Below are 26,840 nucleotides of genomic sequence, written 5' to 3' on the forward strand. Positions count from 1 at the left end.
CTCTCTGCTCACCTTTACTCTTTTATTCCGCTTTTCTCCCACCTCTGGAGCAATCTCCCACACTTTCTTCAATCCCTCTCATTCCTCCAGGTTTTTAAAACAGCTGTTCACCACCATCTGTTATCTTACCCTATCCAAAACCTTGATCTTTTCTACCCCCGTTAAAACACCCCAAATCCACCTCTTTCAATCCCCAACTTCTTTCCCGAAATTCCTAGTAGTGTTCATTTGCTTTGTACCGTGTACCCTTCCTCCCCCAGCCCATCCCCTTCCACAGGTCTACCGATGTCCCTGTTCTCTACTGTCACTGTTGTGCTTGTGTGCTTCCCTCTCTCTCTCCCTCTTGTCTCCCGCTCCCTCCATTGCATATTTTATGTCTGTGCATGTTTTCATGTTCAATGTGTTCGCTCTTTCACGAGCCTCGATTCTGTATACAAAAAAGAAAAAAGGAGGGAAAAATGGCCTTAAAAAGGGATTTTTTTTTCGTTGTTTACATGATGATTACAGTAGGGAAATGTAAATGGATTTGCAGTCATGATGTGTGCATGTTTGTTTTTGTAAATTGTATTTCTAATTTGGTTTGCTATTTGTATTTTGGCAGACTTTCAGTGATGAGGCAAATACTACAGGAATTAAACTCCAGGAAGGGCCTACGCAGCATGGAGTGAACCAGAAAAAGATGTACTCCGAGTCTGGTATGCAAGAGGCTGAAAGAAAGCCATTCAAATTCATAACTGTTGTGCAATCTTTGAAGATGGAAAGTGTCTCATTTTCTAAAGTGGTTCAGGTTCAGCCAGCCAATCTTGTGAGAAAATGTAAATTGTGTGACATCACAAGTAGTGTCAAACAAGCTTCGTATTGTTATGCTGGTGTGAAGTGTTGTCATTGGTTGTTTTATTTCAGATTATGGATCTGATACTCCAGAGTTAAACATTTCTATTGGCATCCATACCAGCCAGGATGAATATCAGAAAAGGTTTGATCATCTATAATAATCTTTCTTTCTTTTTCTGAATGTTTTGGAGAATTATGTTTGAATCATCTTGCATTCTTCCATCGTGGAGAAAAGACTGCGGTGAGAAAATGCACTTAAATGAATGTGCACTATAAAGTACCAATAATCTCACTTTACATCCTATATACTGTTGTTGGCTTATAGCCTGGTGTTGGCTTAGCGGTTAGGGTGCCGGCTTGGGATCCTAGGATCCTGGGTTCGAATACCGGTCGATCGCTGAATTAACGCCAGGGGGGTTGACTCAGCCTGTCATCCTTCCGAGGTCGGCAAATTGAGTACCGGCTTGCTGGGATGAATGATCACGGTGTGTACCCCGATTTAGAATAGGTACACCGTATCCCTGCGCATCGTAAGAGCGTGACCAAGGGCTGGCGTCAGGAAGGGCATCCGGCCATAAAAACATTGCCTCAAACAGGGAACCATGATTGTCATGGGGCCCGCAAGGCTAACCCCCGCTCTCGCCGGGAAAATGGCCTTAAACCGATCATTCATTCATTCATTCATTCATTCATTCATACTGTTATGTTAATTTTGCCAAAAATGATGCTTTCATTATTGCTGATATGATTAATGTGGTGATTGTGGATTGGACGGAATACAGTTAATTCGTAAACCTTTCATTTTTCCTGGCCAGACCGAATACAAGGCAATCCATGAGAAAGGGGGCTGTAGATGCGAAAGGTGTGCCGGTGAAAGCAGGCCAGATGCTCGATTCCTCCTGCACAACTGTGCCTACTGACTGCTGCACGCACCAGATTGCTTCTTTTCAATCCGCAACTAATAAAAACAGCAGTCTTACTTTTGGACTTCACCCTGCTTCATTGTCACTACAAAGTGGAAAAGGACAGGTGGCAGTAGATTCATCACAACAACTGTCAGCGTCCACAGCTGGTCATCTTAGCAAGCAATTGATTTCTCTTCAATCGGTCACCCAGTATTGCATGAGGAAACGTCCATCCTTAAGTAAAATTGATGAAATGGAGCCGGTTTATAAATCGACTTGTTCATCTGCTGAATCCCGAGATACATTGGAGATGAAAGAAAATTCCAGCAGCTCTGCGATGCTGGAGTCATCTGCAGAGCCTGATTGCTCTGAACAGCTGAAGTTACAGGCAAGGTGTGACGTTCAGAGTGTGCTCGCCTGTAGTATTGACGTGGCTAATGACAAGTCACTTGGCAAGGAGGTCCAAAGATACCCCACCTTGAATAAACCAGTGGATGAAGATAAAAAGAAAAAGTTGTTGATTGTACCAGACGATCAGGAAATGCTTCCATCTACAGTATCAGGAACTACTGAAAAATCTGAGGGACGTTCTGAGGAAAAAAGTGAGTTTGAATGTGGAACCTTGTCAAAACCATTTGATGAGTTACAGGAACAAGGTGCAGCACCTGTGGGTGATATTGATCTCACCGAAATCACCTATTTGACAAAAGTTGCTGATACAGACAAATGTGACGTTCATGAGTTGCATCATCACAAACAGAAACTTGAACAAGTTGCATCATCAACTGGTGAACAATCCAAAAAAGTAATTTCCTCTCAAACAGAGGTTGCCATTGATGAACCTGAGTGCAGGGCAGGAACGGGTTTCCCGAACCAGTTTTCGGATGTTGCCCAGATCAAACATGAATCGCCAGATTCCAGGCGGATAACAAATCCAAAGTCTCGCAACACCAAAGAAGATGATGGGGTGACACATTTGGATAAAGATATCGCCTCAGTCTCTCCAGTGTCGTACACACACACAGAGTCTGCGCAGAAAATCACTGACGATGTGAGCTTTCCTCTTGAGGTTGCGCCAGTGAAGAGACACACCAGGTCGTCACAGGAAACAACACCTGTGATTCCCTGCACTCTGAAAAGCAAGCAAAGGCGAGTGTCAAGTCCTGTTCCCTCCGATGCTGCTGCTTCAGGACGACAGACACGCTCTGCATCCATTAAAGCCAATGAATTGGCAAAGACAGCGAGAAACACACGCTCTACCACAGCCAGCAGCCTTGACAGGTTTGATGATACTGATGATGATGATGATGATGATGATGATGATGATTATTGATGTTAGGCTTCCAAGCCAGTACGACTGGAAGGCCTATTCTTTCTTGCTGGGGTTATTACTATTCTTATTATTATTATTATTGTTTTTATTAGTATTAGTGATTTCCTTTCTGAATTGAAAAATCCTATTAATCTTCTTATTGTTGTTATTATTACGATGATGCCAACCAATTTTGTATTGTCCGTAGCGTGAAAACAACTAATGGTGCAGTTACACGACATAGTACATAGATAATGGTCTGAAGTTTTATTATAATGTCTTATTTTCTATCTGACTTTTAGTGGCAAACCTTGACCTTCATGGAATTTTGTGTCCATAGCATGAATACGATTTGTGCTATCAATACAAAATGTGCAACATCGATAGATATTCACCTGAAGTTGATCCCAACGGTGTTCACTTTCAACATGTCCTTTTATGTTTCATCTTGATCCCAGGCTTTAGTGAATTTAGCGTCATCTATAGAGTATAAACGGTAGCTACAGTTTTTATATGTGTTAGGCAGTTTATAATGATCTAAAGTGCATACTGACCATCTTCATTTTGACCTTGAATTACCATTCAACTCCCTTTGTAATTGTAACAATTTTATCCCAAACTTTTAGAGTACATATACTTGGTTCATGTACACCTTAGGACATCTGACGTGATAATGTCATTTGAGGTTTAGCTCTATAGTTTACACGCCAAAAACCTCATGATTGTCAATGATCCAATAATCTTATCATTACTATTATTCCACCATATTTTGTGATTCGTTTTTCTCAAGAGACCGATACACTGTCACTGATAAGCCTAATAGTCATGCAGCACCTGTACCGGGGCCAGAATAATAACATTCGTCATCAAGTTAAAACCGACTAGGCAATTGTTGAGCTCATGAAAACATGTGATGACAACCTGAAATGTAATGGCCATTTGCATACGCCGCCATTGTCCAACATGGCCACCATTCATTAATCCCAATGCATTAGCTCATATACTTAAAGAGGAACCCAAACGCTCAGACCACATCGACGCTAATCTATCCCTTGATCATCATCATCATCAGGTCGATCTCGATCGGACATGTGTCTTTCGGTTGCTAATTATACTCATGTGGTCGCAAGTTCTACATGAGTACGCAGTATTCTTTTTGTCAGAATTTATGATCTTCATCATTGACATGCCGGGTAACAAGTCTTTCTGCTTCGCCATTTCAACGACCTGGTTTTGGCCTAAAGGTTTGGGTGGCGGGCTTGGGATCCGAAGGTCCTGAGTTTGAATCCCGTTCAGCTGTTGAATTAATACCAGGTGGGGTTGACTCAGCCTGTCATCCTTCCGAGGTCGGCGAAATGAGTACCAGGGAACTGGGTCCTCTTTCAAGGAGGTTGGTGGCAGGATTTGCACTCCAGCCGCCGTAAAAACACCTCATTCCGTAGCACACACAGTGGTGTGTATTGGGATGGTGCTGAGGAGTCATCCAAGAACGCAGCGACGTGCTGGTCCAGTGTATGCTCCCATATATATATATATATATATATATATATATATATATATATATATATATATATATATATATATATATATATATACAGACTTGGCATTTAATATGGAATATTTTTTTTGTGGGGGTGAACTTACTTTTCAAGATGACTTAGAACCAAAAATTCATTGGAATTATGTTGAAATTATTCTAGATTTTGTTAATGTGACCTTTAAAAGAAACAAAAACCACATTTGACATTTCGAAGCAAATAAATTGATCCTTGAAAGTGATGTAAACTGATATTGAACTCAATTCACGGACAGTACTGTGTTAAACCTCTGTACGTTTTCCAGAAGTATCTCTTTATTTTGCACATTAGCCAAAAAAAATTTCAACAAAAACAAAAGCTAAATTATGACTGGGATTACGGACAGTAAAATTACAGTTCAGTACTTCGTGTAACCCCCACGAGCATTCAGGAGAGCACGTACACGTCGAGGCATGCTGTTCACGAGATTTGCCAAGGTTTGGACAGGAATCGCTTGCCATGCAGTTGCAATAGCCTGATGCAATTCACGCACAGAGGTCGGCTGCTGGTCCAAGTTGTCGATTTGACACGTTAATTCTGCCCACAAGTTCTCTATCGGATTCATATCCGGGGACATGGCAGGCCACTCCATATGCTCTACACCACAGTCAGAAAGAAAGTGTTGGATCATGCGAGCACGATGAGGCCGTGCATTGTCATCTTGGAAGACAAAGTTTCCTCGAAAGGCTGCACGAGCAAATGGAAGCAATGTTTCTTCCAGAATGACCCTGTACTTGAACTGGTTCAGGTTTCCATTCAAAACAACCAGGTCAGTTTTTCCCCCTGCATGAAAAGCAGCCCAAACGGTCACCCCACCACCTCCAGCCTGGACTCTTGGCACTATACAATCTTCGTTGTGGGCTTCATGCACTTGTCTGCGCACTCGGACACGGCCATCTTGACGATAGACCAGAAATCTAGACTCGTCACTGAAGTGGTCACGTGATTCCAGTGTCCTGGCTGCCATTGACGGTGCTCTCTGGCCCACTGCAATCGGCGCTGGCGGAGTTGTCTGGTCAGGCGTGGCTTTCTCAGGGGACGCCTGGCACGATAGCCTGCTTGAACCAGTCGTTGGTTCACTAGCCTTCTGGATACAGGCACATTTGTCAGTTGCTGCCACTCAGCCCTAAGCTGATTAGCTGACTTGGTACGGCCATTGCGGACTAACCGGTGCAGCTGGCAATCATCCCTCCTTGTGGTTCTGCGGGGACGTCCTGGCCTCGGTATTGGAGTAGGGACACCCCTCTGAGCATTTCGTTTCAGGGTCTTTGACACCTGACCTTGAGTGATGCCATACTGCCGAGCAATAGCACGCTGTTTCATGCCGTAATTTCGTAAAGCCACCACTCCATGACAAACAGCATTGTCGAGTTGACGGACCATCTCCAGAGGAAGCGGCAATAACTTTTGTAGACGTGCAGCAGTTGTTTTCCACTAATACAGAACGCAACAACCCTTATATACCCGATTGTGAAGCCAATCGTCAAATGTACCTGTCCTTACATTTTGTCACGCCACCTGTGATATAATCCTGTTATTGACTTCTTGCTGCGAAAGACAATCAGTGTGACATGGTTCTTTCAACAAAGACATCACCGAAGGGTAAAATAAACTCACCAGATTGATATACTGAGTTCAGAAAGTAAACCCAAATCAAGAAAAAAAAAAAATTCCATATTAAATGCCAAGTCTGTGTATGTATGTGTGTATGTATGTATGTATATATATATATATATATATATATATATATATATATATATATATATATATATATATATATATATACATATATATATTTCAACTTCTGAGGCCCTGCTGCCGACGTCAGGATTTTTGGCATTGAGGTTTACTCAAGGTTTTGACCTTACTTTGTCTGTCTCCTACCCTCCGACCTGCCTGGTTTGGTTGGCACTGTCCAGTATAGCTCATTTGGTCATCGGGGCACACAAGCGACTCCACAATTGTCAACGTGATAGTCAATTGGAGCGTGTTGGTCAATCCCTTGATACCTTTACAAAATGTGTATGTGATGTCTTTTTCTGATTTGCCATTTATAAAGTATTTTTATAAATCAATTAAAATTTGAAATGTCCTTCAGGCTTAGCCATGACGTTGCACTCAGAAGTCGACCGTCATTTTCTTATTGTCTACAGGTTACTTCGTGGTACGATTCAACTCAAATGGCAACTAATTTTCGATTTTCCACAAATATGCCTAGTCCATGTGTCCTTGGAGGTTGTTGTAATACAAATCGACATGGTTTTGTGCCACACCAATGGCCAAAAGACCCTTAGTTTGCCAGAAATTGGACGAGGTTTGTCTGAAATACCCTTGTGTGGATCGGGCCTACGCGTTGTTCGCTTTTGTCCTCGGAATATTTTACAGAGCACTGTTATGAAACGACAGAGATGGCTAGATCTTGTGGCTATCTGCCACGATTGAGAGTGGATGCCATCCACACGATTAAGCGGAAGAAATAGCCGTCACTTGAAACTAAGACCATCCAGCACCACTCCCCCCTGAACTATCCCCCCACAATGTCCCATCAACCATCACTCTAATGATACCTACCACCACCCCACCCTTCCTAGCATCACTCTCCCTTCCACTGGGGCAGGACATCGACACGACACAGCATGGACATGACATGGCACGACCACAAATGGCGTCATCCCAGTTCATTGTCAACACAAAGATGATTACTCACTGGCAGAAATGGTAAAGTGTGAAACAGGACGATCCCTTAACGTACAGGACACCTGGTCACACAGCGACGGTGGGACAAAGCATTCGTCGCTCATTTTGTCGGTGGTCTCCGAGTGTGCCTGGGTGGTGTCGGCTGTTGGGCGATGATGGGTATTTCTGCTGGAGTAATATAACTGATTTATCAGTTAATACAAATCCCTTATAAACCATCAGTTGAACAGAAAAACAAAACGTGCCAATCTGTAGTAAACATGCGACCAGCGTTTTCATATTCACTAACACTTTCATTGTCGCCATCTTCGTCTGAATCGCTCGCATATGGCTCAAAACGAAAAGGCTCCATAATTTCCCCGAAAGCGTTTCCGTTACTAGTTTTGTCTCCAATAGTTTGTTCAAAATCTCACTGATCAGTTTCAACATACTGAGAACCTTCAGAGTTGCTAATGACGGTGGAATCAATATCGAAATCCGAGATCGACATGCACTGGTTCTCTATGTAAGTCGTCATTTGTATCAAGGGGGGTTCTGAGTGTGACGTCACTGGCAAAATTGACACTTTAGGGCTTTTTTCAACACTTTGTGATTGGCAAAAAGAATTTCAAAAAAAAATTCCTTTCAAATTAGACTGTGATTAATGATTTTCAATGTTTTTCAGGAAAAAAAATAGTTGTGTTTGTATTCCCCTTTGAGCACATAGGACAACTATTCTGTTGTCCAACCCTATGTACTATATATGGATCAAGGAGTCCAATAAAAACCACCGTTTAGAGGCCATTTTTCCCCGCAAAGCGGGGGTTGGCCTTTTCGGGGACCGTGGTAGTTGTTGTTTTTTGGTCCCCTTTTTGAAGCAATGTTTTACAGCCGGATGCCCTTCCTGACGCCAACCCTTTTTGCCGCCTTCAACGACAAACAGGGAATTACCAGTGAACTGGTACTCAATTAGCCGACCTCGGAAGGATGACAGGCTGAGTCAACCCCCCTAGCATTAATTCGGCGATCGACCGAGATTCGAACCCAGGATCCTAGGATCCTAAGCCGGCACCCTAGCCGCTAGCCCAACAAGGAGTCCAATAGATATACAACAAAAATGTTAAATGAATAGAATAGTAAATGAAATTTATGTTTCATCATGGTATCGCAATGCGGCGGCCAAATACAGTGCATATCAAAAAAAAGGGAATCCGAATTCAAGGGGTTAATATGCAAAGGTTATCTATTTTGACAATTTACATGTGGTATACTAATTAAGAGGAGATCCTCAGCTTTCCATTGATACCTTCCATGCATCGTTGCTGTCACACATGACCGAGTACATGTTCATTGAAAATGACAAGTTCAAATCGCATTTTTACAAGTTTGGCTAATCTATGCAAGTCAGGATAATTGGTGCAAAATGAACGACAGATGTGAACTTTTATCAGGAATGATTGGCCTTTATGCACCCACACCTTCAACATGTCCACCTCCCCTTTCAACACAAAGCTCAGCAGCGGAGCATGCCCTGAACTGCTCGTCTCACCATAGCCGGGTCATTGCGCAAAGCATCCACTTCATGTCGAATACGGCCCTGCAATTCATCAAGATCACTGGGAGGAGTTACGAATACCTTGTTCTTTAAATGTCCCCAAAGGAAATAATTACATGGTGTGAGGTCAGGTGATCTTGGTGGCCATTCCACTGCATGGTTGAGGGCGATGACTCGGTCTCCAAATAGTTCCCTCAGTCGATCTCGGACAGCGATAAGACGATGTGCTGGGGCGCCATCTTGGGCCCACCAGAGATATCTGAAGACACCATGAACCTGTCGCTCAAAGTTCTCCTCCATCTGCGGTAAAACCTCATCATTGATCATCTGCAGATACCTGTTAGCATTGACATTCCTTTGAAAGAAAAATGGTCCGATCACCTGACCACTTCCACAAAGTCCCAACCAAACAGGCCACTTTTGTCGATTCATGTTGGTGTCAAATTTTAATTACGGGGGTTGTCCTGTCGGTGCATATTCAAGAACATTATGGGTATTGACCTTGCCGTCCATGGCGAAAGCAGCTTCGTCGCCGATAACGAGATACTGCAGGAAATTGACATCTGCTTCGCAACGTGCTATCAACCATCTGGCAAGCACCAGCCTCCTGGCAAAATCCCCTGGCGTAAGTTGATGCCGGATGTGAATCCGATATGGATGTTGGTGGAGGTCCAGTCTTGTGATTCGGTTGAATGTTGCCAAAGGCAATCCCGTCCCATTTTGTCTTGCGCTGGTATCTCGAGGATGCTCCAAAACTTGCTGCCTTACTGCTGCAATGTTCATTTCCGATCGCCCAGTGCGCCTCCAACCAAAATTCTCCTTGTTGCGGTTGAGGCTAGTGCCATGCTCTTGGTATTTTCTAACATTCGCCCAGATGGTTTTGGCTGCTGGAGGCTCCCGTTCTGGGAAACGTTCCCTGAACGCATCACGAGTTCGCTGCAAACTTCCAGTTTGGTGAAAGGATGTAACCACGAAGGTCCGCTGTTCAGTCGTAAGTTGAACCATCTTTTCAATGACTCAGACTGTCTCTAAACCCATACACTGTAGGCCCATCTTAAATACCCATCTTAAACAAAGGATGACGCAACCGACGATTACCAGACCAGCTTAACAATTTTACATAATCAACTTGGCAGTCGACAAGTAATGCGTCCATTTCAAACTGTCTTGCACCAATTAGCAAAACTTGTAAAAATGCGATTTGAACTTGTCAATTTCAATGAACATGTACTCGGTCATGTGTGACAGCAATGATGCATGAAAGGCATCAATGGAAAGTTGAGTATCTCCTCATATTTGGTAAACCACATGTAAATTGCCAAACTAAATAACCTTTGCATATTAACCCCTTGAATTCGGATTACCTTTTTTTTGATACGGACTGTATAACACACAATCTGTTCTCCATACATTACATATGCCCTTACCATGCTGAATAACTGCATTTTGATGTAGAAATTATTTCAACAGGAACTTTTATTGTTTTTTCAGAAATACAGTAGAAAGAAGAGATAATCCAGAACTACTGCTTGAGATTTTCTATTTTTTTTTTGCATACAGAATCGAGGCTCGTGAAAGAGCTAACATTTATCACACAAAAAATAAATCTGACAGACACAAAGTATATAATAAGGGGAGCGGTAGACAAGATGGCGAGAGAAGGGGAAGCATACAAACACAACATTTAAGAGCAGGGACATCGGGAGATCTGTGGGAGGGAGAGGGCTTGGGGGGGAGGAGGCGTGGGAAGGGGGGGGAGGGGTGTGGGAGAAGTATAAAACACAAGGACACTGCAAGGACTTCCAGGAAAGAGGTTGTATTTCAAAAAAGTGGATCTGGGGTGACATTAGTGGGGGTAGAAAAGATTAAGGTTTTGGATGGGGGAAGATAAGAGATGGTGGTGAACAGCTGTTTTAAAGACCTGGAGGGAGGAGTGGGATTGAAGAGAGTGAGGGAGTTTGTTCCAGAGGAGGGAGAAAAGAGGAATGAAGGAGTGAAGGTGAGCAGAGAGTCTTGATTTTGGCAGTTTAACTATAAGAGGGTTGCAGGCAGATCTTGAAAGACCTGTAGGAATATTTGGGGGACAGAGCCCAGAGAGAGCTGGAGGAGCAAGGCCGGAGAGGAGTCGGTAGAAGACAGAAAGACCACCAACCTGCCTGTGGTGAGTAAGTGAAAGGCCCTCGGAGTTAGCTTTATCGCGGGAGATTCCAATGATTCTGAAAATTTTGGTTTCAACAGCATGAAGCCGATCTAGGTGAGAGGCAGGAGCACCGGCCCAGAGGGCAGAACAGTATTCCATTGAGCTGCAGATGAAAGCCTTGTATGTGGTGAGGAACTCAGGCGTGCCAAAGAAGGACTTCGCACGACTGAGGATGCCCAGTCGGCGACTGGCTTTGGACGCCAGATTTGAAATGTGGTTTTCCCAGGAAAGATCATGTCAGATAGTGAGACCCAAAAGCTTGAGTGACAGAACTTCTTGGAGAGTATTATTCAGAAAGTGGATGGGAGGGTTGTCCAGTCGGTCTTTTCGGAGAGACATAGTAAGATTGTGAGATTTGTCAGGATTGAAAGACATGTTCCACTTGTTTGACCAGTCTGTGATTTTGTCCAGGTCTGCAGAGAGTGAGGAGGCTGCAGACTGCCGATCTGAGGGATGAGGAATGGAGCGGCAGAGAGTGGAGTCATCAGCAAAGAGATAGAGAGGATTTTCCAGAGAGTCGGAGAGATGGGACCAGAAATAGCACAGGGCCCAGAACATTACCTTGGGGAACTCCAGCCTGAACAGGAAGGGGGAGATGAGAGAAACCCATTCAGGGCCACACGTTGACTACGACCAGAGAGGAAGTCCGCAAGCCATGTGTGGAGATTTCCATGGGTACCATAAGAGGAGAGTTTGGTGAGCAGAGCGGGGTGCCAGACCGTATCGAAGGCACGTGATATGTCAAGGGAGACAGCTCTAATTTCCTGTTTGGCATTGAGGACCTCCATCCATTGTTGAGACAGCAGAAGCAGCATGTCCAGAGTAGAGTGACCTGGTCTGAAACCAAATTGATGATCAGAGATCAAGCCATTGGAGAAGAGGAAAGATTTCATATCCGAAGCAATGATGGATTCCATGACTTTGCTGATAATTGGGAGAAGGCTGATTGGTCTGTCGTTGCAAGGATCTGTTTTTGCACATTTTTTGTGCAAAGCGGTGATGTTGGCTGATTTCCAAGCTGATGGCAGATGACCTTGAGCAAAAGAGAGGGTGAAGAGAACAGAGAGAGGGAGTGAAAGAGCGGCAGAACAGGATTTTCGGACCCGTGGGCTGATGCCATCAGGTTCAGTTGCAGAATGAGAGTCAAGGGTTGACAAACTTTTCCACCTTGTCAGGAGGAAAGGACACAGAGTCCAGGAGCAGCTGGGTACGACTGGGTACAGTGGGTACAGAGATGGAAGTTTGGGACATGATGATGGGTTGATGGCTTGATGGGATGGATGGGATGGCATGATGGGATGGGTTTGGGCCAGATGGGTTTGGGACACAAGATTTAGAGGCAAACACAGAGTTGAGGCATTCAGCTTTTTCACGTGCGGAGTCAGCCGTTAAGCCGTTTGAGGTGAGGGAGGGGATGGAGGGGGAACAAACACCAGAAACAGATTTGACCAGTTGCCCCAGGATTTGGAAGAGGGAGACAGATTTGAGAGTTCGGTCTTGAGAGTGGAGAGATATTGTTTCCTGGCTCTCCTGAGGGTGGACACACACTTGTTTTGGGCTTTGTGAAAGGAAATGAGAGAGATTTCCTTCCGTTGGATTTGCTTTCCAGGAGGCGAAGGCAAGTTGTTTCTGGGCAACAGCCTCACCACAAGAATCCGTGTACCATGGACGGGAGGAAGGGTATGACAACTGAAGACGAGATGGGATAAATCTGTGCATGAGAGAGAGCAATTTTCTTTGGAAGAATTCCCAGTTGATGTCAGAGGCGGTAGAGGTGGGAGACCAATCCAGATGATTTATGGTTGCTTGAAGAGATGGTTGTGTAATTTGATGGATTGGCATCTAAAATATGTGGAATGGAAATATTTGGTCGTGGAAAATGTGCATTTTGTTTGAAATAATTCACTGGAAAGTCTCCTGGTTTTTTTTCCTGATCTGATAAGAATCCAGTCTCTGCTCACCACTGGAAACGAGCAGAAATTGTGAATGCCGAAGTTTTGTTCCAGTATCACAGAAATTGTAGAACTCCATTCACCAGTTCATCACATCTCAAAAAGATTGTGGGTAAACATCGGCAAACTGAAGAAACCCTATGCACAAGTGGTGACAGAACGTATTCCCACCTTCCAAGATCTCACATTTTCAGCTCCATGTTTGACTGGAAAAATAACTTCTTTTTTTTTCTTCCTTTTTTCTCTGGTTCAGTCTGTAACCTCAAGCATACAATGCTTTCAGAAAGTATTCACACTTCTTGACTTTTTCACATTTTGTTGTGTTGCTGCCTGAATTTAAAATAGATTAAATTGAGATTTTTTTTGTTACTGATATACAAACAAGAAGACGTCATTTTACACGATACTTGTAAAATCCACTAATACACGATACAGTGTGTACCCTGGATCCCAGTGTGTACCCTGGATTTAGAATAGGTACACCGTATCCCTGCGTGTCGTAAGAGACGACTAAGAGGGTTGGCGTCAGGAAGGGCATCCGGCCATAAAAAAAAAACATTGCCTCAAAAAGAGAACCATGACAATTACAACTACATATGGGCAGGTTACAGCCCGAAGTGGAGATCGGTTTCTGAGGTTTGGGACATGGAATGTAGGGACAATGACAGGGAGATCAGGAGAAGTGGTGGAAGTATTGGTCAGAAGAAGAGTGGACATATGTTGTGTGCAAGAGACGAGGTGGAAGGGAAGTGGTGTGAGAATGGTGAACTGGTGAAGGGTAGGCAGGGACAGAAATACAAGTTTGTGTGGCAAGGGTGCACAGAAGGCGTGAATGGTGTTGGTGTCCTGTTTTCTGAGGAGTTTGTAGACAGTGTGGTGAGTGTGACTAGAGTGAGTGATCGGTTGATGATGGTGAAAATGATGATTGGAAAGCTCTTGGTGAACGTCATCTCGGGATATGCTCCACAGGTTGGTCGGAGCGATGAAGAGAAGGACAAGTTCTGGTGTGCGATAGAGAAGCTGATGGAAAACGTGAAAGATGAGGAAGTTGTTGTGGTAGGAGGAGACCTAAATGGACATGTGGAAAGGAGTATGGACGGTTTTGAGGGAGTTCATGGGGGTTACAGATATGGTGTGAGAAATGGAGAAGGTGAAAGGATTTTGGAGTTTGCTGATGGAGCTGATTTGTTGATTTGTAATACTCAGTTCCAGAAAGAGGATAATAAGCTTGTTACATACACGTCAGGTGGGTCGACGACAACCGTTGACTACCTGATGATGCGTAGGCGAGATAGGGGGCACCTCCGGGACACAAAGGTGATCCCGAGGGAGTAGGCTGTTTCACAGCACCACTTGGTTGTCTGCGACATAAGGGTGAAAGGTGCGAGGAGAGCTCGGCGGGTGAAGTACCAACCGAGAATGAAGGTGTGGAGGTTGAAAGAGGTGACAGTAAGGGAGGCATTAAAAGAGAGGCTGAGTAGGGTAGAGGATGATGTGGTTGAGCTTGAAAGTGGTTGGATGTCAATGAAAGCTAGTCTGTTGGGAGCCGTTGGTGAGGTATGTGGATGGACAAAAGGACCACCGAGGCCCTCGGAAACATGGTGGTGGGATGATGAAGTTGAAAAGAGGATTGACGAGAAGAGGAAGAAGTTCAAGGAGTGGTATAAGGCGAAGGGTACGGGAGCAGAAACAGCAGAGCATGAAAGTTATAAGGCAGCCAAGAAGGCTGCAAAGAAAGGGGTGGCAAAGGCGCAGGATGCATGTAGGAAAATGTTCGGAGAACGCTTGGATTCGGAAGAGGGTCAGAGAGCAGTATTCAGGATTGCAAAGCAGATAGCGAAAGAGAGGTGTGATGTGATGGGGGTGAGTTGCTTGAAGGATGAAGTGGGACAAATCGTTGTGGACCCAGATGGAATTAAAGGAAGATGGAAAAGATATATGGAAATGCTGTTGAATACAGAGAATGAATGGGATGGCAACATCGAGAGTAACCCAGTTTTAGGACCGGCAAAGAAGATAACTGAGAAGGAAGTTGAGGAAGCCATAAAAGCAATGAAGAGTAGAAAAGTGGGAGGGCCGACGGGAGTTGTGGGAGATATGTTGAAGGCAGCAGGAAGTCGGGGTGTGAAGAGAATGACAGAGATCTGTAATCTGGCGGTGAAAGAAGGCCGCATTCCAGTGGATTGAGAACTGAGTACCCTCGTCCCTCTATACAAGGGGAAAAGTGACCCTCTAGAGCTGGGGTCGGCAACCTTAGGCACGCGTGCCACCATTGGCACACGGCAGCATAATCATTGGCACACTGGCGAAAGCAGTGCCCTCTCCGCTGTATGCCAAATCACCTCTTGAACAGCCATTGGCTGTTGCGCGTGTGCACTATAACAGTATACCGGTGTGATGGAGCAGGGTGATGAGGTAGATGGATCAGAGCAGAGTCACCATTCCAATTCCAAATTATTTTACTGGAATAGTGGAATAATAATCAAAGATGCACAACATGAGATGCCGGCCTGGCGCATTCAAACACAATATTCGCGGCAACCGGATGTGCTGTAAGAACAGGTGTGTTGTTCACAACAGATGGTCCGAGGCTGCATCTCCACTCATTATTATTATTCGGGCTGGTTTCTGAGTTTTAATATTAATTTCATCATTATTCTGAATTGTATAATAATCGCAGATATAAAACATGAGATGCAGGCTTGGTGCCTTCCGATACGCCGTTCGCGGCAACCTCAGGTGCTGTAAGAGCAGCTGTGCTGTTAACATCCGGTGGTCAGCGGCTGCATCTCCACTCATTATTATTATTCGGACTGGTTTCTGAGTTTTAATATTAATGTCGTCATTATTTTGAGCTTTTTTTATGGGGCGGTAGTAATGAAAATGTGGGTAGTAGTTTTTCTCGTAACACGCGGCCTGTCTTATTTAGTTTGAGTGACGGTATGGCCTCCCGCTCACATTTTCCACAGGAATTGCAGTGAAGCGGTTCAGGTTCGGTAGATGATGGCAACCCCGCTAGCTAAGAAAGCTGAAGTAAAGGTTCGGGCATTCCAGCCCTCATGGACAGAAGAGTGGGGTTTTGTTTTTCAGAAGGACCGTGCGGTGTGTACTTTATGTTTTGAAAATGTTGTTTGTCGAACGTCGAGTGTTAAGCGCCATTTTGAGACAAAGCACGAGAAAACTTTCAAAGATCAGGCAGACAAGGCAGAATCCATCAAACGTGCCGTGTCCAGGTGTGGGAAGCAAGCCAACACCCTCAAAATATTTGCCATTGCTAAAAACCATGCAACTGAAGCAAACTATCGCATTGCTCATTGCATTGTGAAATGCGGAAAGCCATTCACGGATGGCGAATATATTAAGGAGGCTTTTCTCTGTAGCTCAGAGGTTCTGTTTGAAGGCTTACCAAACAAAGAGACAATCAAATCAAGAATAAAAGATATTCCCATGTCAGCTAGAAGTGTTGAGCGACGCATCGAAGAAATGGCAGAAAATGTCAGTGCGCAGCAAATAGCTGGGTTAAAAGATGCTGTGGTATTTAGCATAGCACTTGATGAGAGCGTGGACGTGAATGACATACCACGTTTGGCAGTCATGGCAAGATACTGTGACTCGACTGTTAGAGAGGAACTCTGCTGCTTAAAGCCAATGTCTGACGCAACAAAAGGGGAGGACATATTCAAGGTGTTTATGGAGCATTTTGAGGAGCGAGGGATTGACATCAGGAAGATTTTTGCAGTGACAACAGATGGCGCCCCCGCCATGGTCGGGAAACAAAGGGGAGCTGTCAGATTAATTGAGGAAAAAGTCGGTCACCCCATCATGAAACTCCACTGCATAATACACCAAGAAAACCTCTGTGCAAAGATGTCAAATTCAGATCTTAATGAGGTTATGGCTGCGGTCGTAAAAGTTATTAACTTCATAGTTAAGCGATCTGCTCTGACACACCGACAGTTCCAGTCCCTGCTCGAGGAAATGGACTGCACATGCAACGATATCCCTCTCCACTCAGCGGTTAGGTGGCAAAGCTGCGGAAAAGTTTTGGAGCGGTTTGCCAGCTGCTTTGATGCCATCAAGGCCTTCCTGGCTGAAAAGGGCCAAAACTACCCAGAACTCGAGGACGAGAAGTGGGTTGTGAAACTTTTGTTTCTCACGGATATTACGGGACACCTCAACGAGCTCAATCTCCGACTGCAAGGTGCAGGGCAAACTGTTTTGGACATGTTCGACACATGGACGGCTTTTGTCGACCAGCTAGCAATCTTTTCAAGTGATGTTGCTACCTCCACTTTCCGCTACTTCAGACACGTAAGGGAGCTGTCCTCACAGCACAGCGTCAGCACCGCTGAAATATGCAAATACATGAGCGAGCTTGAGTCGTAGTTCACAACACGATTTGGGGACTTTCAGAAGTATGGACCCATGTTCTCTTTCTTGATCAAGCCAGACAGCTTTGATGGACACGAATTGGATTTATCTCTGATAGACTGGTTGGATACACAGGACATGGAAATGCAGCTGATTGAGCTGAAGAGTTCAACACTGTGGGTGACTAAGTTTGCAGAGCGACGGAAACAACTAGAAACCACGGCAGTGCAAGATCACGAAACCTGCATCTTCACCTGCTGGACATCCGTGCCGAAGAAATTCAGCTATCTCCAGAACGTTGCACTGGCTTTGCTGTCAGTCTTCGGGTCAACGTACCTCTGTGAGCAGATATTCTCACACATGAAGAACGTGCTCAGCCCCTCCCGCAGTCGTTTGACAACCGACCACTCCGAAGCATGTGTGCAACTTAAAGTGAGCTACTACAAGCCCCAGATAATGGAGCTCAGCAAAGGAAAGCAGGCCAGGGATCACACTGACTGGTAGGCATCTGTTTATTTGTAGTACACATGGGTTTGCATATGTAGCTGTTTGTCCATCTCTTTTTTCCAACTCAGATTTGGATGTTTTCATGAGGATGGCAGCATTCTTGTATCGTACTGGTATTTCTGTTTGATACACTTTATTCTCCCTTTTTGACATTTGTTCCCAATGCAATACTTTGTAAATGAGTTACTGAAAGCAGTGTTTTGAAATGGGGTCCGTGCATATAATTTGTAACCTCATGGGGGCCAAATTTTACAATGACAAAATGATCATTACAATGTCCTGATTATGAGAGATAAATGTTTCTTTAAAATGTTGTTGCTATGCATGTAGCCTATGTGGATGGAATAAAATTCCATGTCTGTTGGAAATATTTTTTTGATGTGGTGTCATAATTAAACTTAATGTTAAACTTAATGTTGATATGGCACACTAATTAACAAGAACATTTCAAACTGGCACTTCATGTCAAAAAGGTTGCCGACCCCTGCTCTAGAGTGTGGCTCGTACCGAGCGATAAAGTTATTGGAGCATGGAATGAAGGTATTGGAAAGGGTGTTGGAGAGGAGGATAAGGAAGAAAGTGAAGATCGACGAAATGCAGTTTGGATTTATGCCAGGAAGAGGAACGACAGACGTGCTTTATATTGTGAGGCAGTTGCAGGAGAAGTACATGGAGAAGAGGAAGAAGTTGTTTCTTGGGTTTGTTGATCTTGAGAAAGCATTCGATAGGGTTCCATGCGAAGTAGTGACATGGGCATTGAGGAAGTTAGGAGTGGAGGAATGGTTGATCAGAGTAGTGATGGCAATGTACAAAAGAGCGTGCACAGCTGTAAGGACGAAGGACGGGAACAGTGGTGAGTTTGAGGTGAAGGTGGGAGTGCATCAGGGGCCGGTACTAAGTCCACTACTATTTGTAGCTGTGATGGAGGTGCTGGCTCAGAAAGTAAAGGAGGGTTTACCATGGGAGTTCTTGTATGCAGATGATCTGGTGTTGATTGCGGAAAGTATGGATGGATTGAAGGAAAAGATGAACAAGTGGAAGGAATGTATGGAGACAAAAGGTCTGAAGGTGAATATCGGAAAGATGAAGGTGATGGCAAGTGGTAAAGCATGTGGTGAGGTGGAAAGAACTGGGAAGTGGCCCTGTGCTGTGTGCAGGAAGGGTGTCAGAGTGAACTCCATTCAATGTACAATGTGCGCTGAGTGGGTTCATCAAAAATGTAGTGGTTTGAGAGGGTCATTAACCAGTGTGGCAGCTACATTCAAATGTAAGGTGTGCACAGAGGGAGCTGCACATAGAGGAAATGTTGAGTTGGATCTTGGAGACGGCGTGAAGCTGGAAGGTGTGAAAACATTTTGCTACCTCGGAGACATCCTGAATGGAGAAGGTGGATCAGACTCGGCAATGGTTGCTAGAGTGAGATGTGCATGGAAGAAGTTTCGGGAAGTGAGTGGCGTGCTGATGAGGAGGGGAGTGTCGTTGAAGCTGAAGGGGAAGGTGTATGCTGCATGTGTGAGAAGTGTTATGATTTATGGGAGCGAGACATGGTTAATGAACGTAGAGCAGCAACGAAGGTTGGAAAAGGTGGAAATGCGAATGGTTCGATGGATGTGTGGAGTATCGTTGAGAGAGAGGAAGACAAATGATGAATTGCGAAAAATGATGGGAATGGAGTCTGTGATTGATGCTGTGAAGAGGAACAGGTTGAGATGGTTTGGTCATGTGTTGAGGAAGGATGAAAGTGACTGGTTGAGAAGAGTGATGGAAATGAATGTAGAAGGGAGTAGAGGACGGGGAAGACCGAGAAAGACTTGGCTAAAGATGGTGGAAGAAGAAATGTGGGGAAGGGGCTTAACAGGGAGAGATGCAGAAAATAGGGCAAGATGGCGAAGATTGTCATGGGGACCGCAAGGCTAACCCCCGCTCTAGCAGGGAAAATGGCCTTAAAATGCATGTTGTTGTTGTAAAATCACCTCTACCCCCTTCCATCCTCCCCCCAAAAAAGGTTGCCATTTATCCATTAAAATGTCCATTTTATCAAGATTGATGATCTTGATCAAAGCTCGGGTCAATAGAATGAAAAGTGACGATTTTTAAAATGAATATTGATGATTTGGAAGTTTGACCTTGAGTTGACCTTTGACCTTTTGACCTTAAAATAGTTTGTTTCCCAATTCAATGAAGCACTATGCAAATGCTGTTAAATTTCATGTCAATCGGATGAAAATTGATGTTTTTTAGATGAAAATTGATTTTAGAAGTTTGACCTAGAGTTGACCTTTTGACCTTAAAATAGTTGGTTTCCCAATTCAGTGAGGCACGTTGCAAATGCTGTTAAATTTCCAAGTCAATCGGATGAAAATTGATGATTTCTCCGGATGAAAATTGATGATTTCTCCGGATGAAAATTGATGATTTTGGAAGTTTGGTCTTGAGTTGACCTTTTAACCTCAAAAATAGTTGGTTTCCCACCAATGGAGGGAGAGGTGTACAATAATTCATTGATTAATTGCATAATTAAAATCAATAAATAATGATCGTAAAATATTTTCTTAATCAATAATTGCCTAACAGCATACCTAAACCACCAGTGCTTCATACGAAGCTGTAACTTTTTGAAAATTAATGAAATAGGTCATTAATCTAAATATTTAAATAAGTGATTGATTAATCAATAAATAATTAATCGATTAATTGATTAATCAATAAATCAAAAATATACTTTATAGCCACATCACTTGGTCACTGTCATGTCCAAATATCAGCTTCCTCGCTCAAAAGGTGCCTGAGATATTGGCCAAATGAGAAAGAAAAAAAATAAATGATTAATAAAAAATAAATAAATGATAATCATAAAATAATTAAATAATTAATCAATTGGCTAATATAATACCTAAGCCACCACCGTTTCATCCGCATCTAATTAAGAAAAAAATGAAGTTATTAATCGATTAATTGAATGATTAATTGATCAAAAATAGCCTCGACAGTGAAATCACTTGGTCATTGTCGTGTCCGAATATCAGCTTCTGAACTGAAAAGGTGCCTGAGACAATGCCCAGAAGAGAAAGGAAATAAATAAGTACTTATTTCATCGATAATAATTAAGTAACTAATTAAATCATTGATTAATCAAAAAACAAAAATACAGTTTTTGCCAAAGCACTTGCTCACTATTGTGCCCAAACGTCAGCTTCCTAGCTCAAAGGATGGCTGAGATATCGCCCAGACAAACAAACAAGTAAACAACCTTCGTGAAAACTGAGTACTCCCTTTCAGCGTGCGTCATTTCTGGGCCCCCTTCGAGCAATGACTTAATGCAGCACCTGGAGATGGAATAGGAAAGGAGCGGTGTACAATAATGATGACATAATCGGTAAAGTGGTATACCAGCCATCAATGTTTTAATCGAGTGCCTTATCCTAAAAATCTGAAATTGCATGCACATGATCTATGACCCATTTGTATTGAAATCCTAAATTCATGACATCATTGGTCGCACGGTTTGGCAGCCATATTGGATTTATCCTAAAACCTTAAAAAAGCATCTTCTCCCAAACCATCGAAGCGATTGACTGGAAACTTTACTTGTGCCATTGACTCGGCATGGGGATTAAAATTTGATCACGAAAACGTCATCACTCACATGGTGTGGCAGCCATATTGGATTGAAGGAAAATATTAAATAATTATATATCAGAAACCACTTACCCTATCGATGTAAAACTTTACAAACGTCATCTAACACTTGCTACATATAGTTTCCCCCAAATCTCAACCTCAAGAGATGACCGTCAACCCACTCGGGGCTATTTATTTATGTAATGCTGTGATGTTGGCTGATTTCCAAGCATATGGAAGATGACCTATGATAAATGACAGGCTGAAAAGGGCAGAGAGAGGAAGTGCAAGAGTAGCAGAGCAGGATTTTAGGATACATGAGTTGTTGCCGTCCAATCCAGTTGCAGAGTCAGAGTTGATGTTTGCCTTCTCACAAGCAGAGTCAGCTGTTGTGCCATTTGAGGGAAGGATAGGGTTGCATCCATCAGCATACACCAGAGACAGTGTCCAAATGATGCATTAGATGGCTCTTCTACATGTGAAAATCCTCTGACGCATGCAGCACTACATGACAGTGAGTCCAACAGTGAATCAGCTGATGAGTAGTTTAAGTGTTCTAAATGAACTGTATGTAGTCTTTGTTGAACAGTATGAATAATCATATTGTGAATAGTTTCATTGTTTTCCTTGACCCTGAAAACATATCTAGGGTGTTGGTTGGATACACCCTAGACCAAAATTGGCATCCTAGGTGCTGCAGTGAGTGATTTAAGAGTTGGACTTGGAGATTGCGGCTATGTTGGAAAATGGTGACATATGGAAATTGCCATCACATGTTTTCATGACCTCCACAAACCTTCAGACAGTTTTTTGTTCAAACAAATGTTATTATTCCAGTCCTGGTTGCTTGAAAACTATGGCCTTTTTACCCCATGTTACAGGACTGTAATTTCACAAGGTTGTTGTAAATCATGAGATGCCATGCATATCCTTCAACCTTTGTTGAAGGATATGCATGACATCTCATGATTTACAACAACCCTGTGAAATTATAATTAATTATTGGTCTAATTTTTTTAATAAACCAAGCTAATTGGTCCAAAGGCTTGGTGACCATCTTGGATTTATGATTTTAAAAAGTCAAAGATCTCCAGGAGGACTTCATCCACAGTTCAATGGAGAACTGCTCTCCCCTCTGGGATCATGCTCCTGCCTCATGCCTTACACCTCTTGATACTATGGAGACCAAGGCCCACAAAATCATTGGAATCTCTCGCAATGAAGCTGAGTTTCTGGGCCTGTTACTCTCACATTGCAGACAGATCGTTTGCAGACATGTTCTGCAGCGTTCTTTTTTGTTTTGCACCCTCTGTCGTGCCCCCTACCCCTCTCCTCAACTCTATCCCCCAGGTGTCTTTAGGGCACACATACTTTGAGTAACCCATTTCTGGTGAAACTACCAAAATCCAGACTCACTGCTCATCTCCACTCATTTGTTCCTTATTTCTTTAGCCTGTAAAACCAACTTTCTCAATCTGTTCAATCTCATCCTTTCCTCTCATTCTTTGGCCATTTTTTGAAATTCAGAAGATTATGGATTTTGATGGTGAAAAAAACGGGTGTATAATTGGTTGCAGTCTATAGAGATTATGATTTGAACACTTGTGAACATATCCTGCAAAATTCTTCCTTTGCAGACAATATTGGTTTGGCAAGTAGGACGTCGATGCCAATTTTTACAGTGAAATTGTATTTTATAAAATTGTATGTCAATTGTATTATAGGATTGTAGTTATGGCACTTTCAAAAATGCCAACTTTGGATGTGGCCTTTCGTTCCAATTCAAGGTGTTACTGCTTGGAAGCGTTGATAGTTGCCAACACCTTTAGTTGTTATTACCTGGAAAGCATATACAAATACTTGACACTCTTGTTTGAAGCATTTGCATAAATATATAAGTAAATCGAACAGTATCATAATCTGACAAGAAGAGCACATTGGCTCAAGGTTGATGTCCTCAAAGATGGATTGTACTTTTAGTTTATGTCCTTCGTCGTATGTCTCCAATGAAAATGTAATTCTCTATTATTGACTTTATTACCTCTGCCACCTAAGGTGGGCGGAGGTTATGTTTTCACCCTTGTTTGTCTGTCTGTGTTTGTCTGTCTGTACAGTCGCGGCCAGAAATATTGGCACCCTTGAACTTTTTTCAAATAACTCACAATTTTCTCAAAAAATAAGTTGAAATTGACAAAAGTATTTGGTCTCCACAATTCTTTATTTCACTGTTAAAATTACAGAACCTTTGTTCTTGATTCTGAACTTAATATATCTTTTTAAATGAAAAAATATAAAAAATGGCATTGACAAAATTATTGACACCCTGGACTTAATATTTGGTAGCACACACAGCCTTTGGAAAAAAATAACTGCAGTCAAGCGCTTCCTATAGCCATGAATGAGCTTCCTACACCTCTCTACTGACAGTTTGGCCCACTCTTCTTGTGCAAACTGCACCAGTTCTCCCAGATTTGAAGGGTGCCTTCTCCCAACTGCTGTTTTCAGATCTCACCACAGGTGTTCAATGGGATCTAGATCTGGACTCATTGCTGTCCACTTCAGATCAGTCCAGCGTTTTGTCTTGAACCATTCCTGGGTGTTTTTTGAAGTGTTTGGGGTCATTGTCCTGCTGCAAGACCCATGACCTTTGCCGGAGACCCAGCTTTGTGACACTGGGTTGAAAATTGCGCTCCAAAATGCCTTGGTAATCTTCTGATTTCATGACGCCATGCACACATTCAAGGTACCCAGTGCCAGAGGCAGCACAGCACCCCCAAAACATCACTGAACCTCATCCATGTTTGACTGTAGGGAAGGTGTTCTTTTCTTTGAAGGCTTCATTTTGTTTTCTGTAGACATAGAGATGATGTGCTTTATAGAAAAGCTCTAATTTGGTCTCATCTGTCCACAGGACATTCTCCCAGAAGGATTTTGGCTTGTTCGGGTGTGTTTTGAGTCTCTATCAGCAGTGGAGTTCTCCTGGGTTTCCTACCATATAACCCCCTTTCATTGAGTTGGTGACCGATGGTGCGAGTTGAAACTGTCGTACCTTGTGTCTGAAGGTCAGCTTGAATCTGTTTGGCAGTTGATTGACGTGCTTTCTCCACCATTCGAACAATCCTTCGCTGCAATCTTCTTTTCTCTTGCGGCAATGTCCAAGGAGGTTGGCTACAGTGCCATGGGCCTTAAACTTCCTGATAACATTGTGTACATTGGACGCAGGAACATCAAGGTCTCTGGAGATAGACACGTAGCCTTGAGATTGTCCATGCTTGGCTCCAATCCTGTGTCTGACCTCATCAGACAATTCTCTGGTTTTCTTTCTTTTCTCCATGCTCATTGAGGTACACAGTGACACAAAACAGCAGAATGACTCCTTTTCTCCATTCAAACTGGTTGCATGAGTGATTTTTACATTGCAGGCACCTGCAACTCACCACATGTGAGTTAAATTCAAAGTAATGGAGAATCCATCTGCTTGAAATCTAATTATTTCTAACACCTTAAAGGTGCCATTGTCCGGGCCATTTTTGGATTTCTGTGTGAAATATACGATTTAGTAATTTTCTCAGCTTTTTTGTTTTGTTCCACTGAAAACCAAAGGAATACATATGTGGATACCAAAAGTTTTTTATTTCAACAATTTTCTGGAAGAAATGGTGCATTATTTGAGAAATGTGCAAGGTACCAATATTTTTGGCCACGACTGTATGTCTGTTAGCTGGATATCTCAAACAGTTGTGGATGGATTCGGAAGAAATTTTATGTAGAGGTTTGGGTGTGTGCCAATGAAGAATTTATTTGATTTTGGTGAAGATCCGGATCCACTTTTTATTTTTAAGTGACTCTTCAACATTGAGAGATGGGGCCAGAAACAACATACTGTATAATCACGATATCTCAAAATGTTGTGGACGAGTTATGACAAAACTTGGTGTTCGAGTTGGTTAGGTGACAAGGACAAGTCGATTGGATTATGGTTCAGGTCCGGATGCAGATCCGACATGTCAGTATGATACAAAACGTAAACTGTTCAGCTTTGCGGAGGTGTGCGCTCTACCGAGTACCGTTCTTGCAAGATCATGTTGTAGTTCATAAAGACTGGGAGCAGGATGGTCAACTTGATATTAATTAGTATCTTGAACAGCAAGTTGTCTTGAGTTCTCTGGTAAATGCAACCTGTATTAACAGTTGATCCAAGGGGAGCATTCAAAAAGAAAGACCGTGTGCTGCCCGCTCCCCAAAATGAACTTAAAGCTTGGGCAGTGAGAATCGCCGTCATGTTTCTTGGACTTTTAACACCTCTAGTGCAACAGCCTCTTTTAACACCTCTTTATTGTTTGCTTGTTTGTTTATTTATTTTTCATTGATACATGGCTCAAGTCAGAGCTTGTAAGGCATTAGTAGACATCGGTATAGTTTTGTAGGAATTAAAGGGACAGACAATGGAGATGGTACATACAGCAGCATTCTGTACGAGATGAAATTTGGGTTCAGGTGGGACCAGCAGAATGCCCAAAATCCTATTGCTTTATTATCATTTCCATCAAAATCTTGAATTTCCTTGCTTTTGTGACCTTGTGTTTTGCCTTTTTTGGCATGTTTTGCTGACAGCTCTCTACTTTGGAAGAACAAGGAAATTGCCTCACAGAATCTGACCGATTAACAATGACTCTATCAAGTCAAATCCATATGCTTGGTGGTGGCTTAAAGGTTAAGGTGGCTGGCTTAAGATCTTTAGGGTCCTGAGTTTGAGCCCCTGTCGTGCTGTAGAATTAACACCAAGAGGGTTGACTCAGCCTGTCATCTTCCGAGGTCGGCAAAATGAGTACCGGCTTACTGGTAATGGGGGGCATTGCGTCAGCGGCATGGCCACGCTTCCAGAAATGATGCCGCCAAGCAGCGACAGGCTGCATAAGAACCACCACGAGTCACATGCGAATCATTACATCATGTGAAATTTCTAGATCAGACTAAACCCATGCCAGCACAGACTAAAATACCCGCCATCACTGACCAATTAAAATTGAAGCTTCACATTGGCTAAAATGAAAATTTAAAAAAACTTGTGGCCGATGTATCGTTTATTGGAGCATGGTGCTAGGAATAATGGACAAATACTTTAGCATTAGGGTACCTTAAATGCCAGAATAACAAGCATTCTGAGTATTGCGCTGCAATACATGTCCCCTACCGGCAGTCTGTCGTCCGGAAAACTGTTGGGGAAATTACCAAGGGTTATTTACCCACAGGTTCTGAATCGTTCCCAATCGCTAATTACCTCAGGACGGGCTCACCTGTGATTCGCACTCGGGACTTCGATTTATACA

The 26,840-nt window shown here is 43.2% G+C and overlaps 1 protein-coding gene across 9 annotated transcripts in view; it reads left to right on the plus strand.

Annotated features, from left to right (window-relative positions):
• LOC137423175 (uncharacterized) overlaps window positions 1-26,840 on the plus strand; it is an 83,650-nt gene that overhangs the window by 52,118 nt on the left and 4,692 nt on the right. For 6 of the 9 annotated variants that reach the window (XM_078774608.1, XM_078774615.1, XM_078774609.1 and 3 more), the window contains 3 exons: window positions 602-695; window positions 904-976; window positions 1,650-3,020. In XM_078774608.1, the coding sequence (XP_078630734.1) occupies window positions 602-695; window positions 904-976; window positions 1,650-3,020 (1,538 nt within the window). Of the gene's footprint in view, window positions 1-601; window positions 696-903; window positions 977-1,649; window positions 3,021-15,980; window positions 18,260-26,840 lie in introns of those variants that run through there. The other 3 variants (XM_078774616.1, XM_078774617.1, XM_078774610.1) reach the window with 2 other exon arrangements.

This window comes from Myxine glutinosa, chromosome 3 (genome assembly GCF_964187855.1).
Source record: "Myxine glutinosa chromosome 3, kmMyxGlut1.1, whole genome shotgun sequence".
Taxonomy (NCBI): domain Eukaryota; kingdom Metazoa; phylum Chordata; class Myxini; order Myxiniformes; family Myxinidae; genus Myxine; species Myxine glutinosa.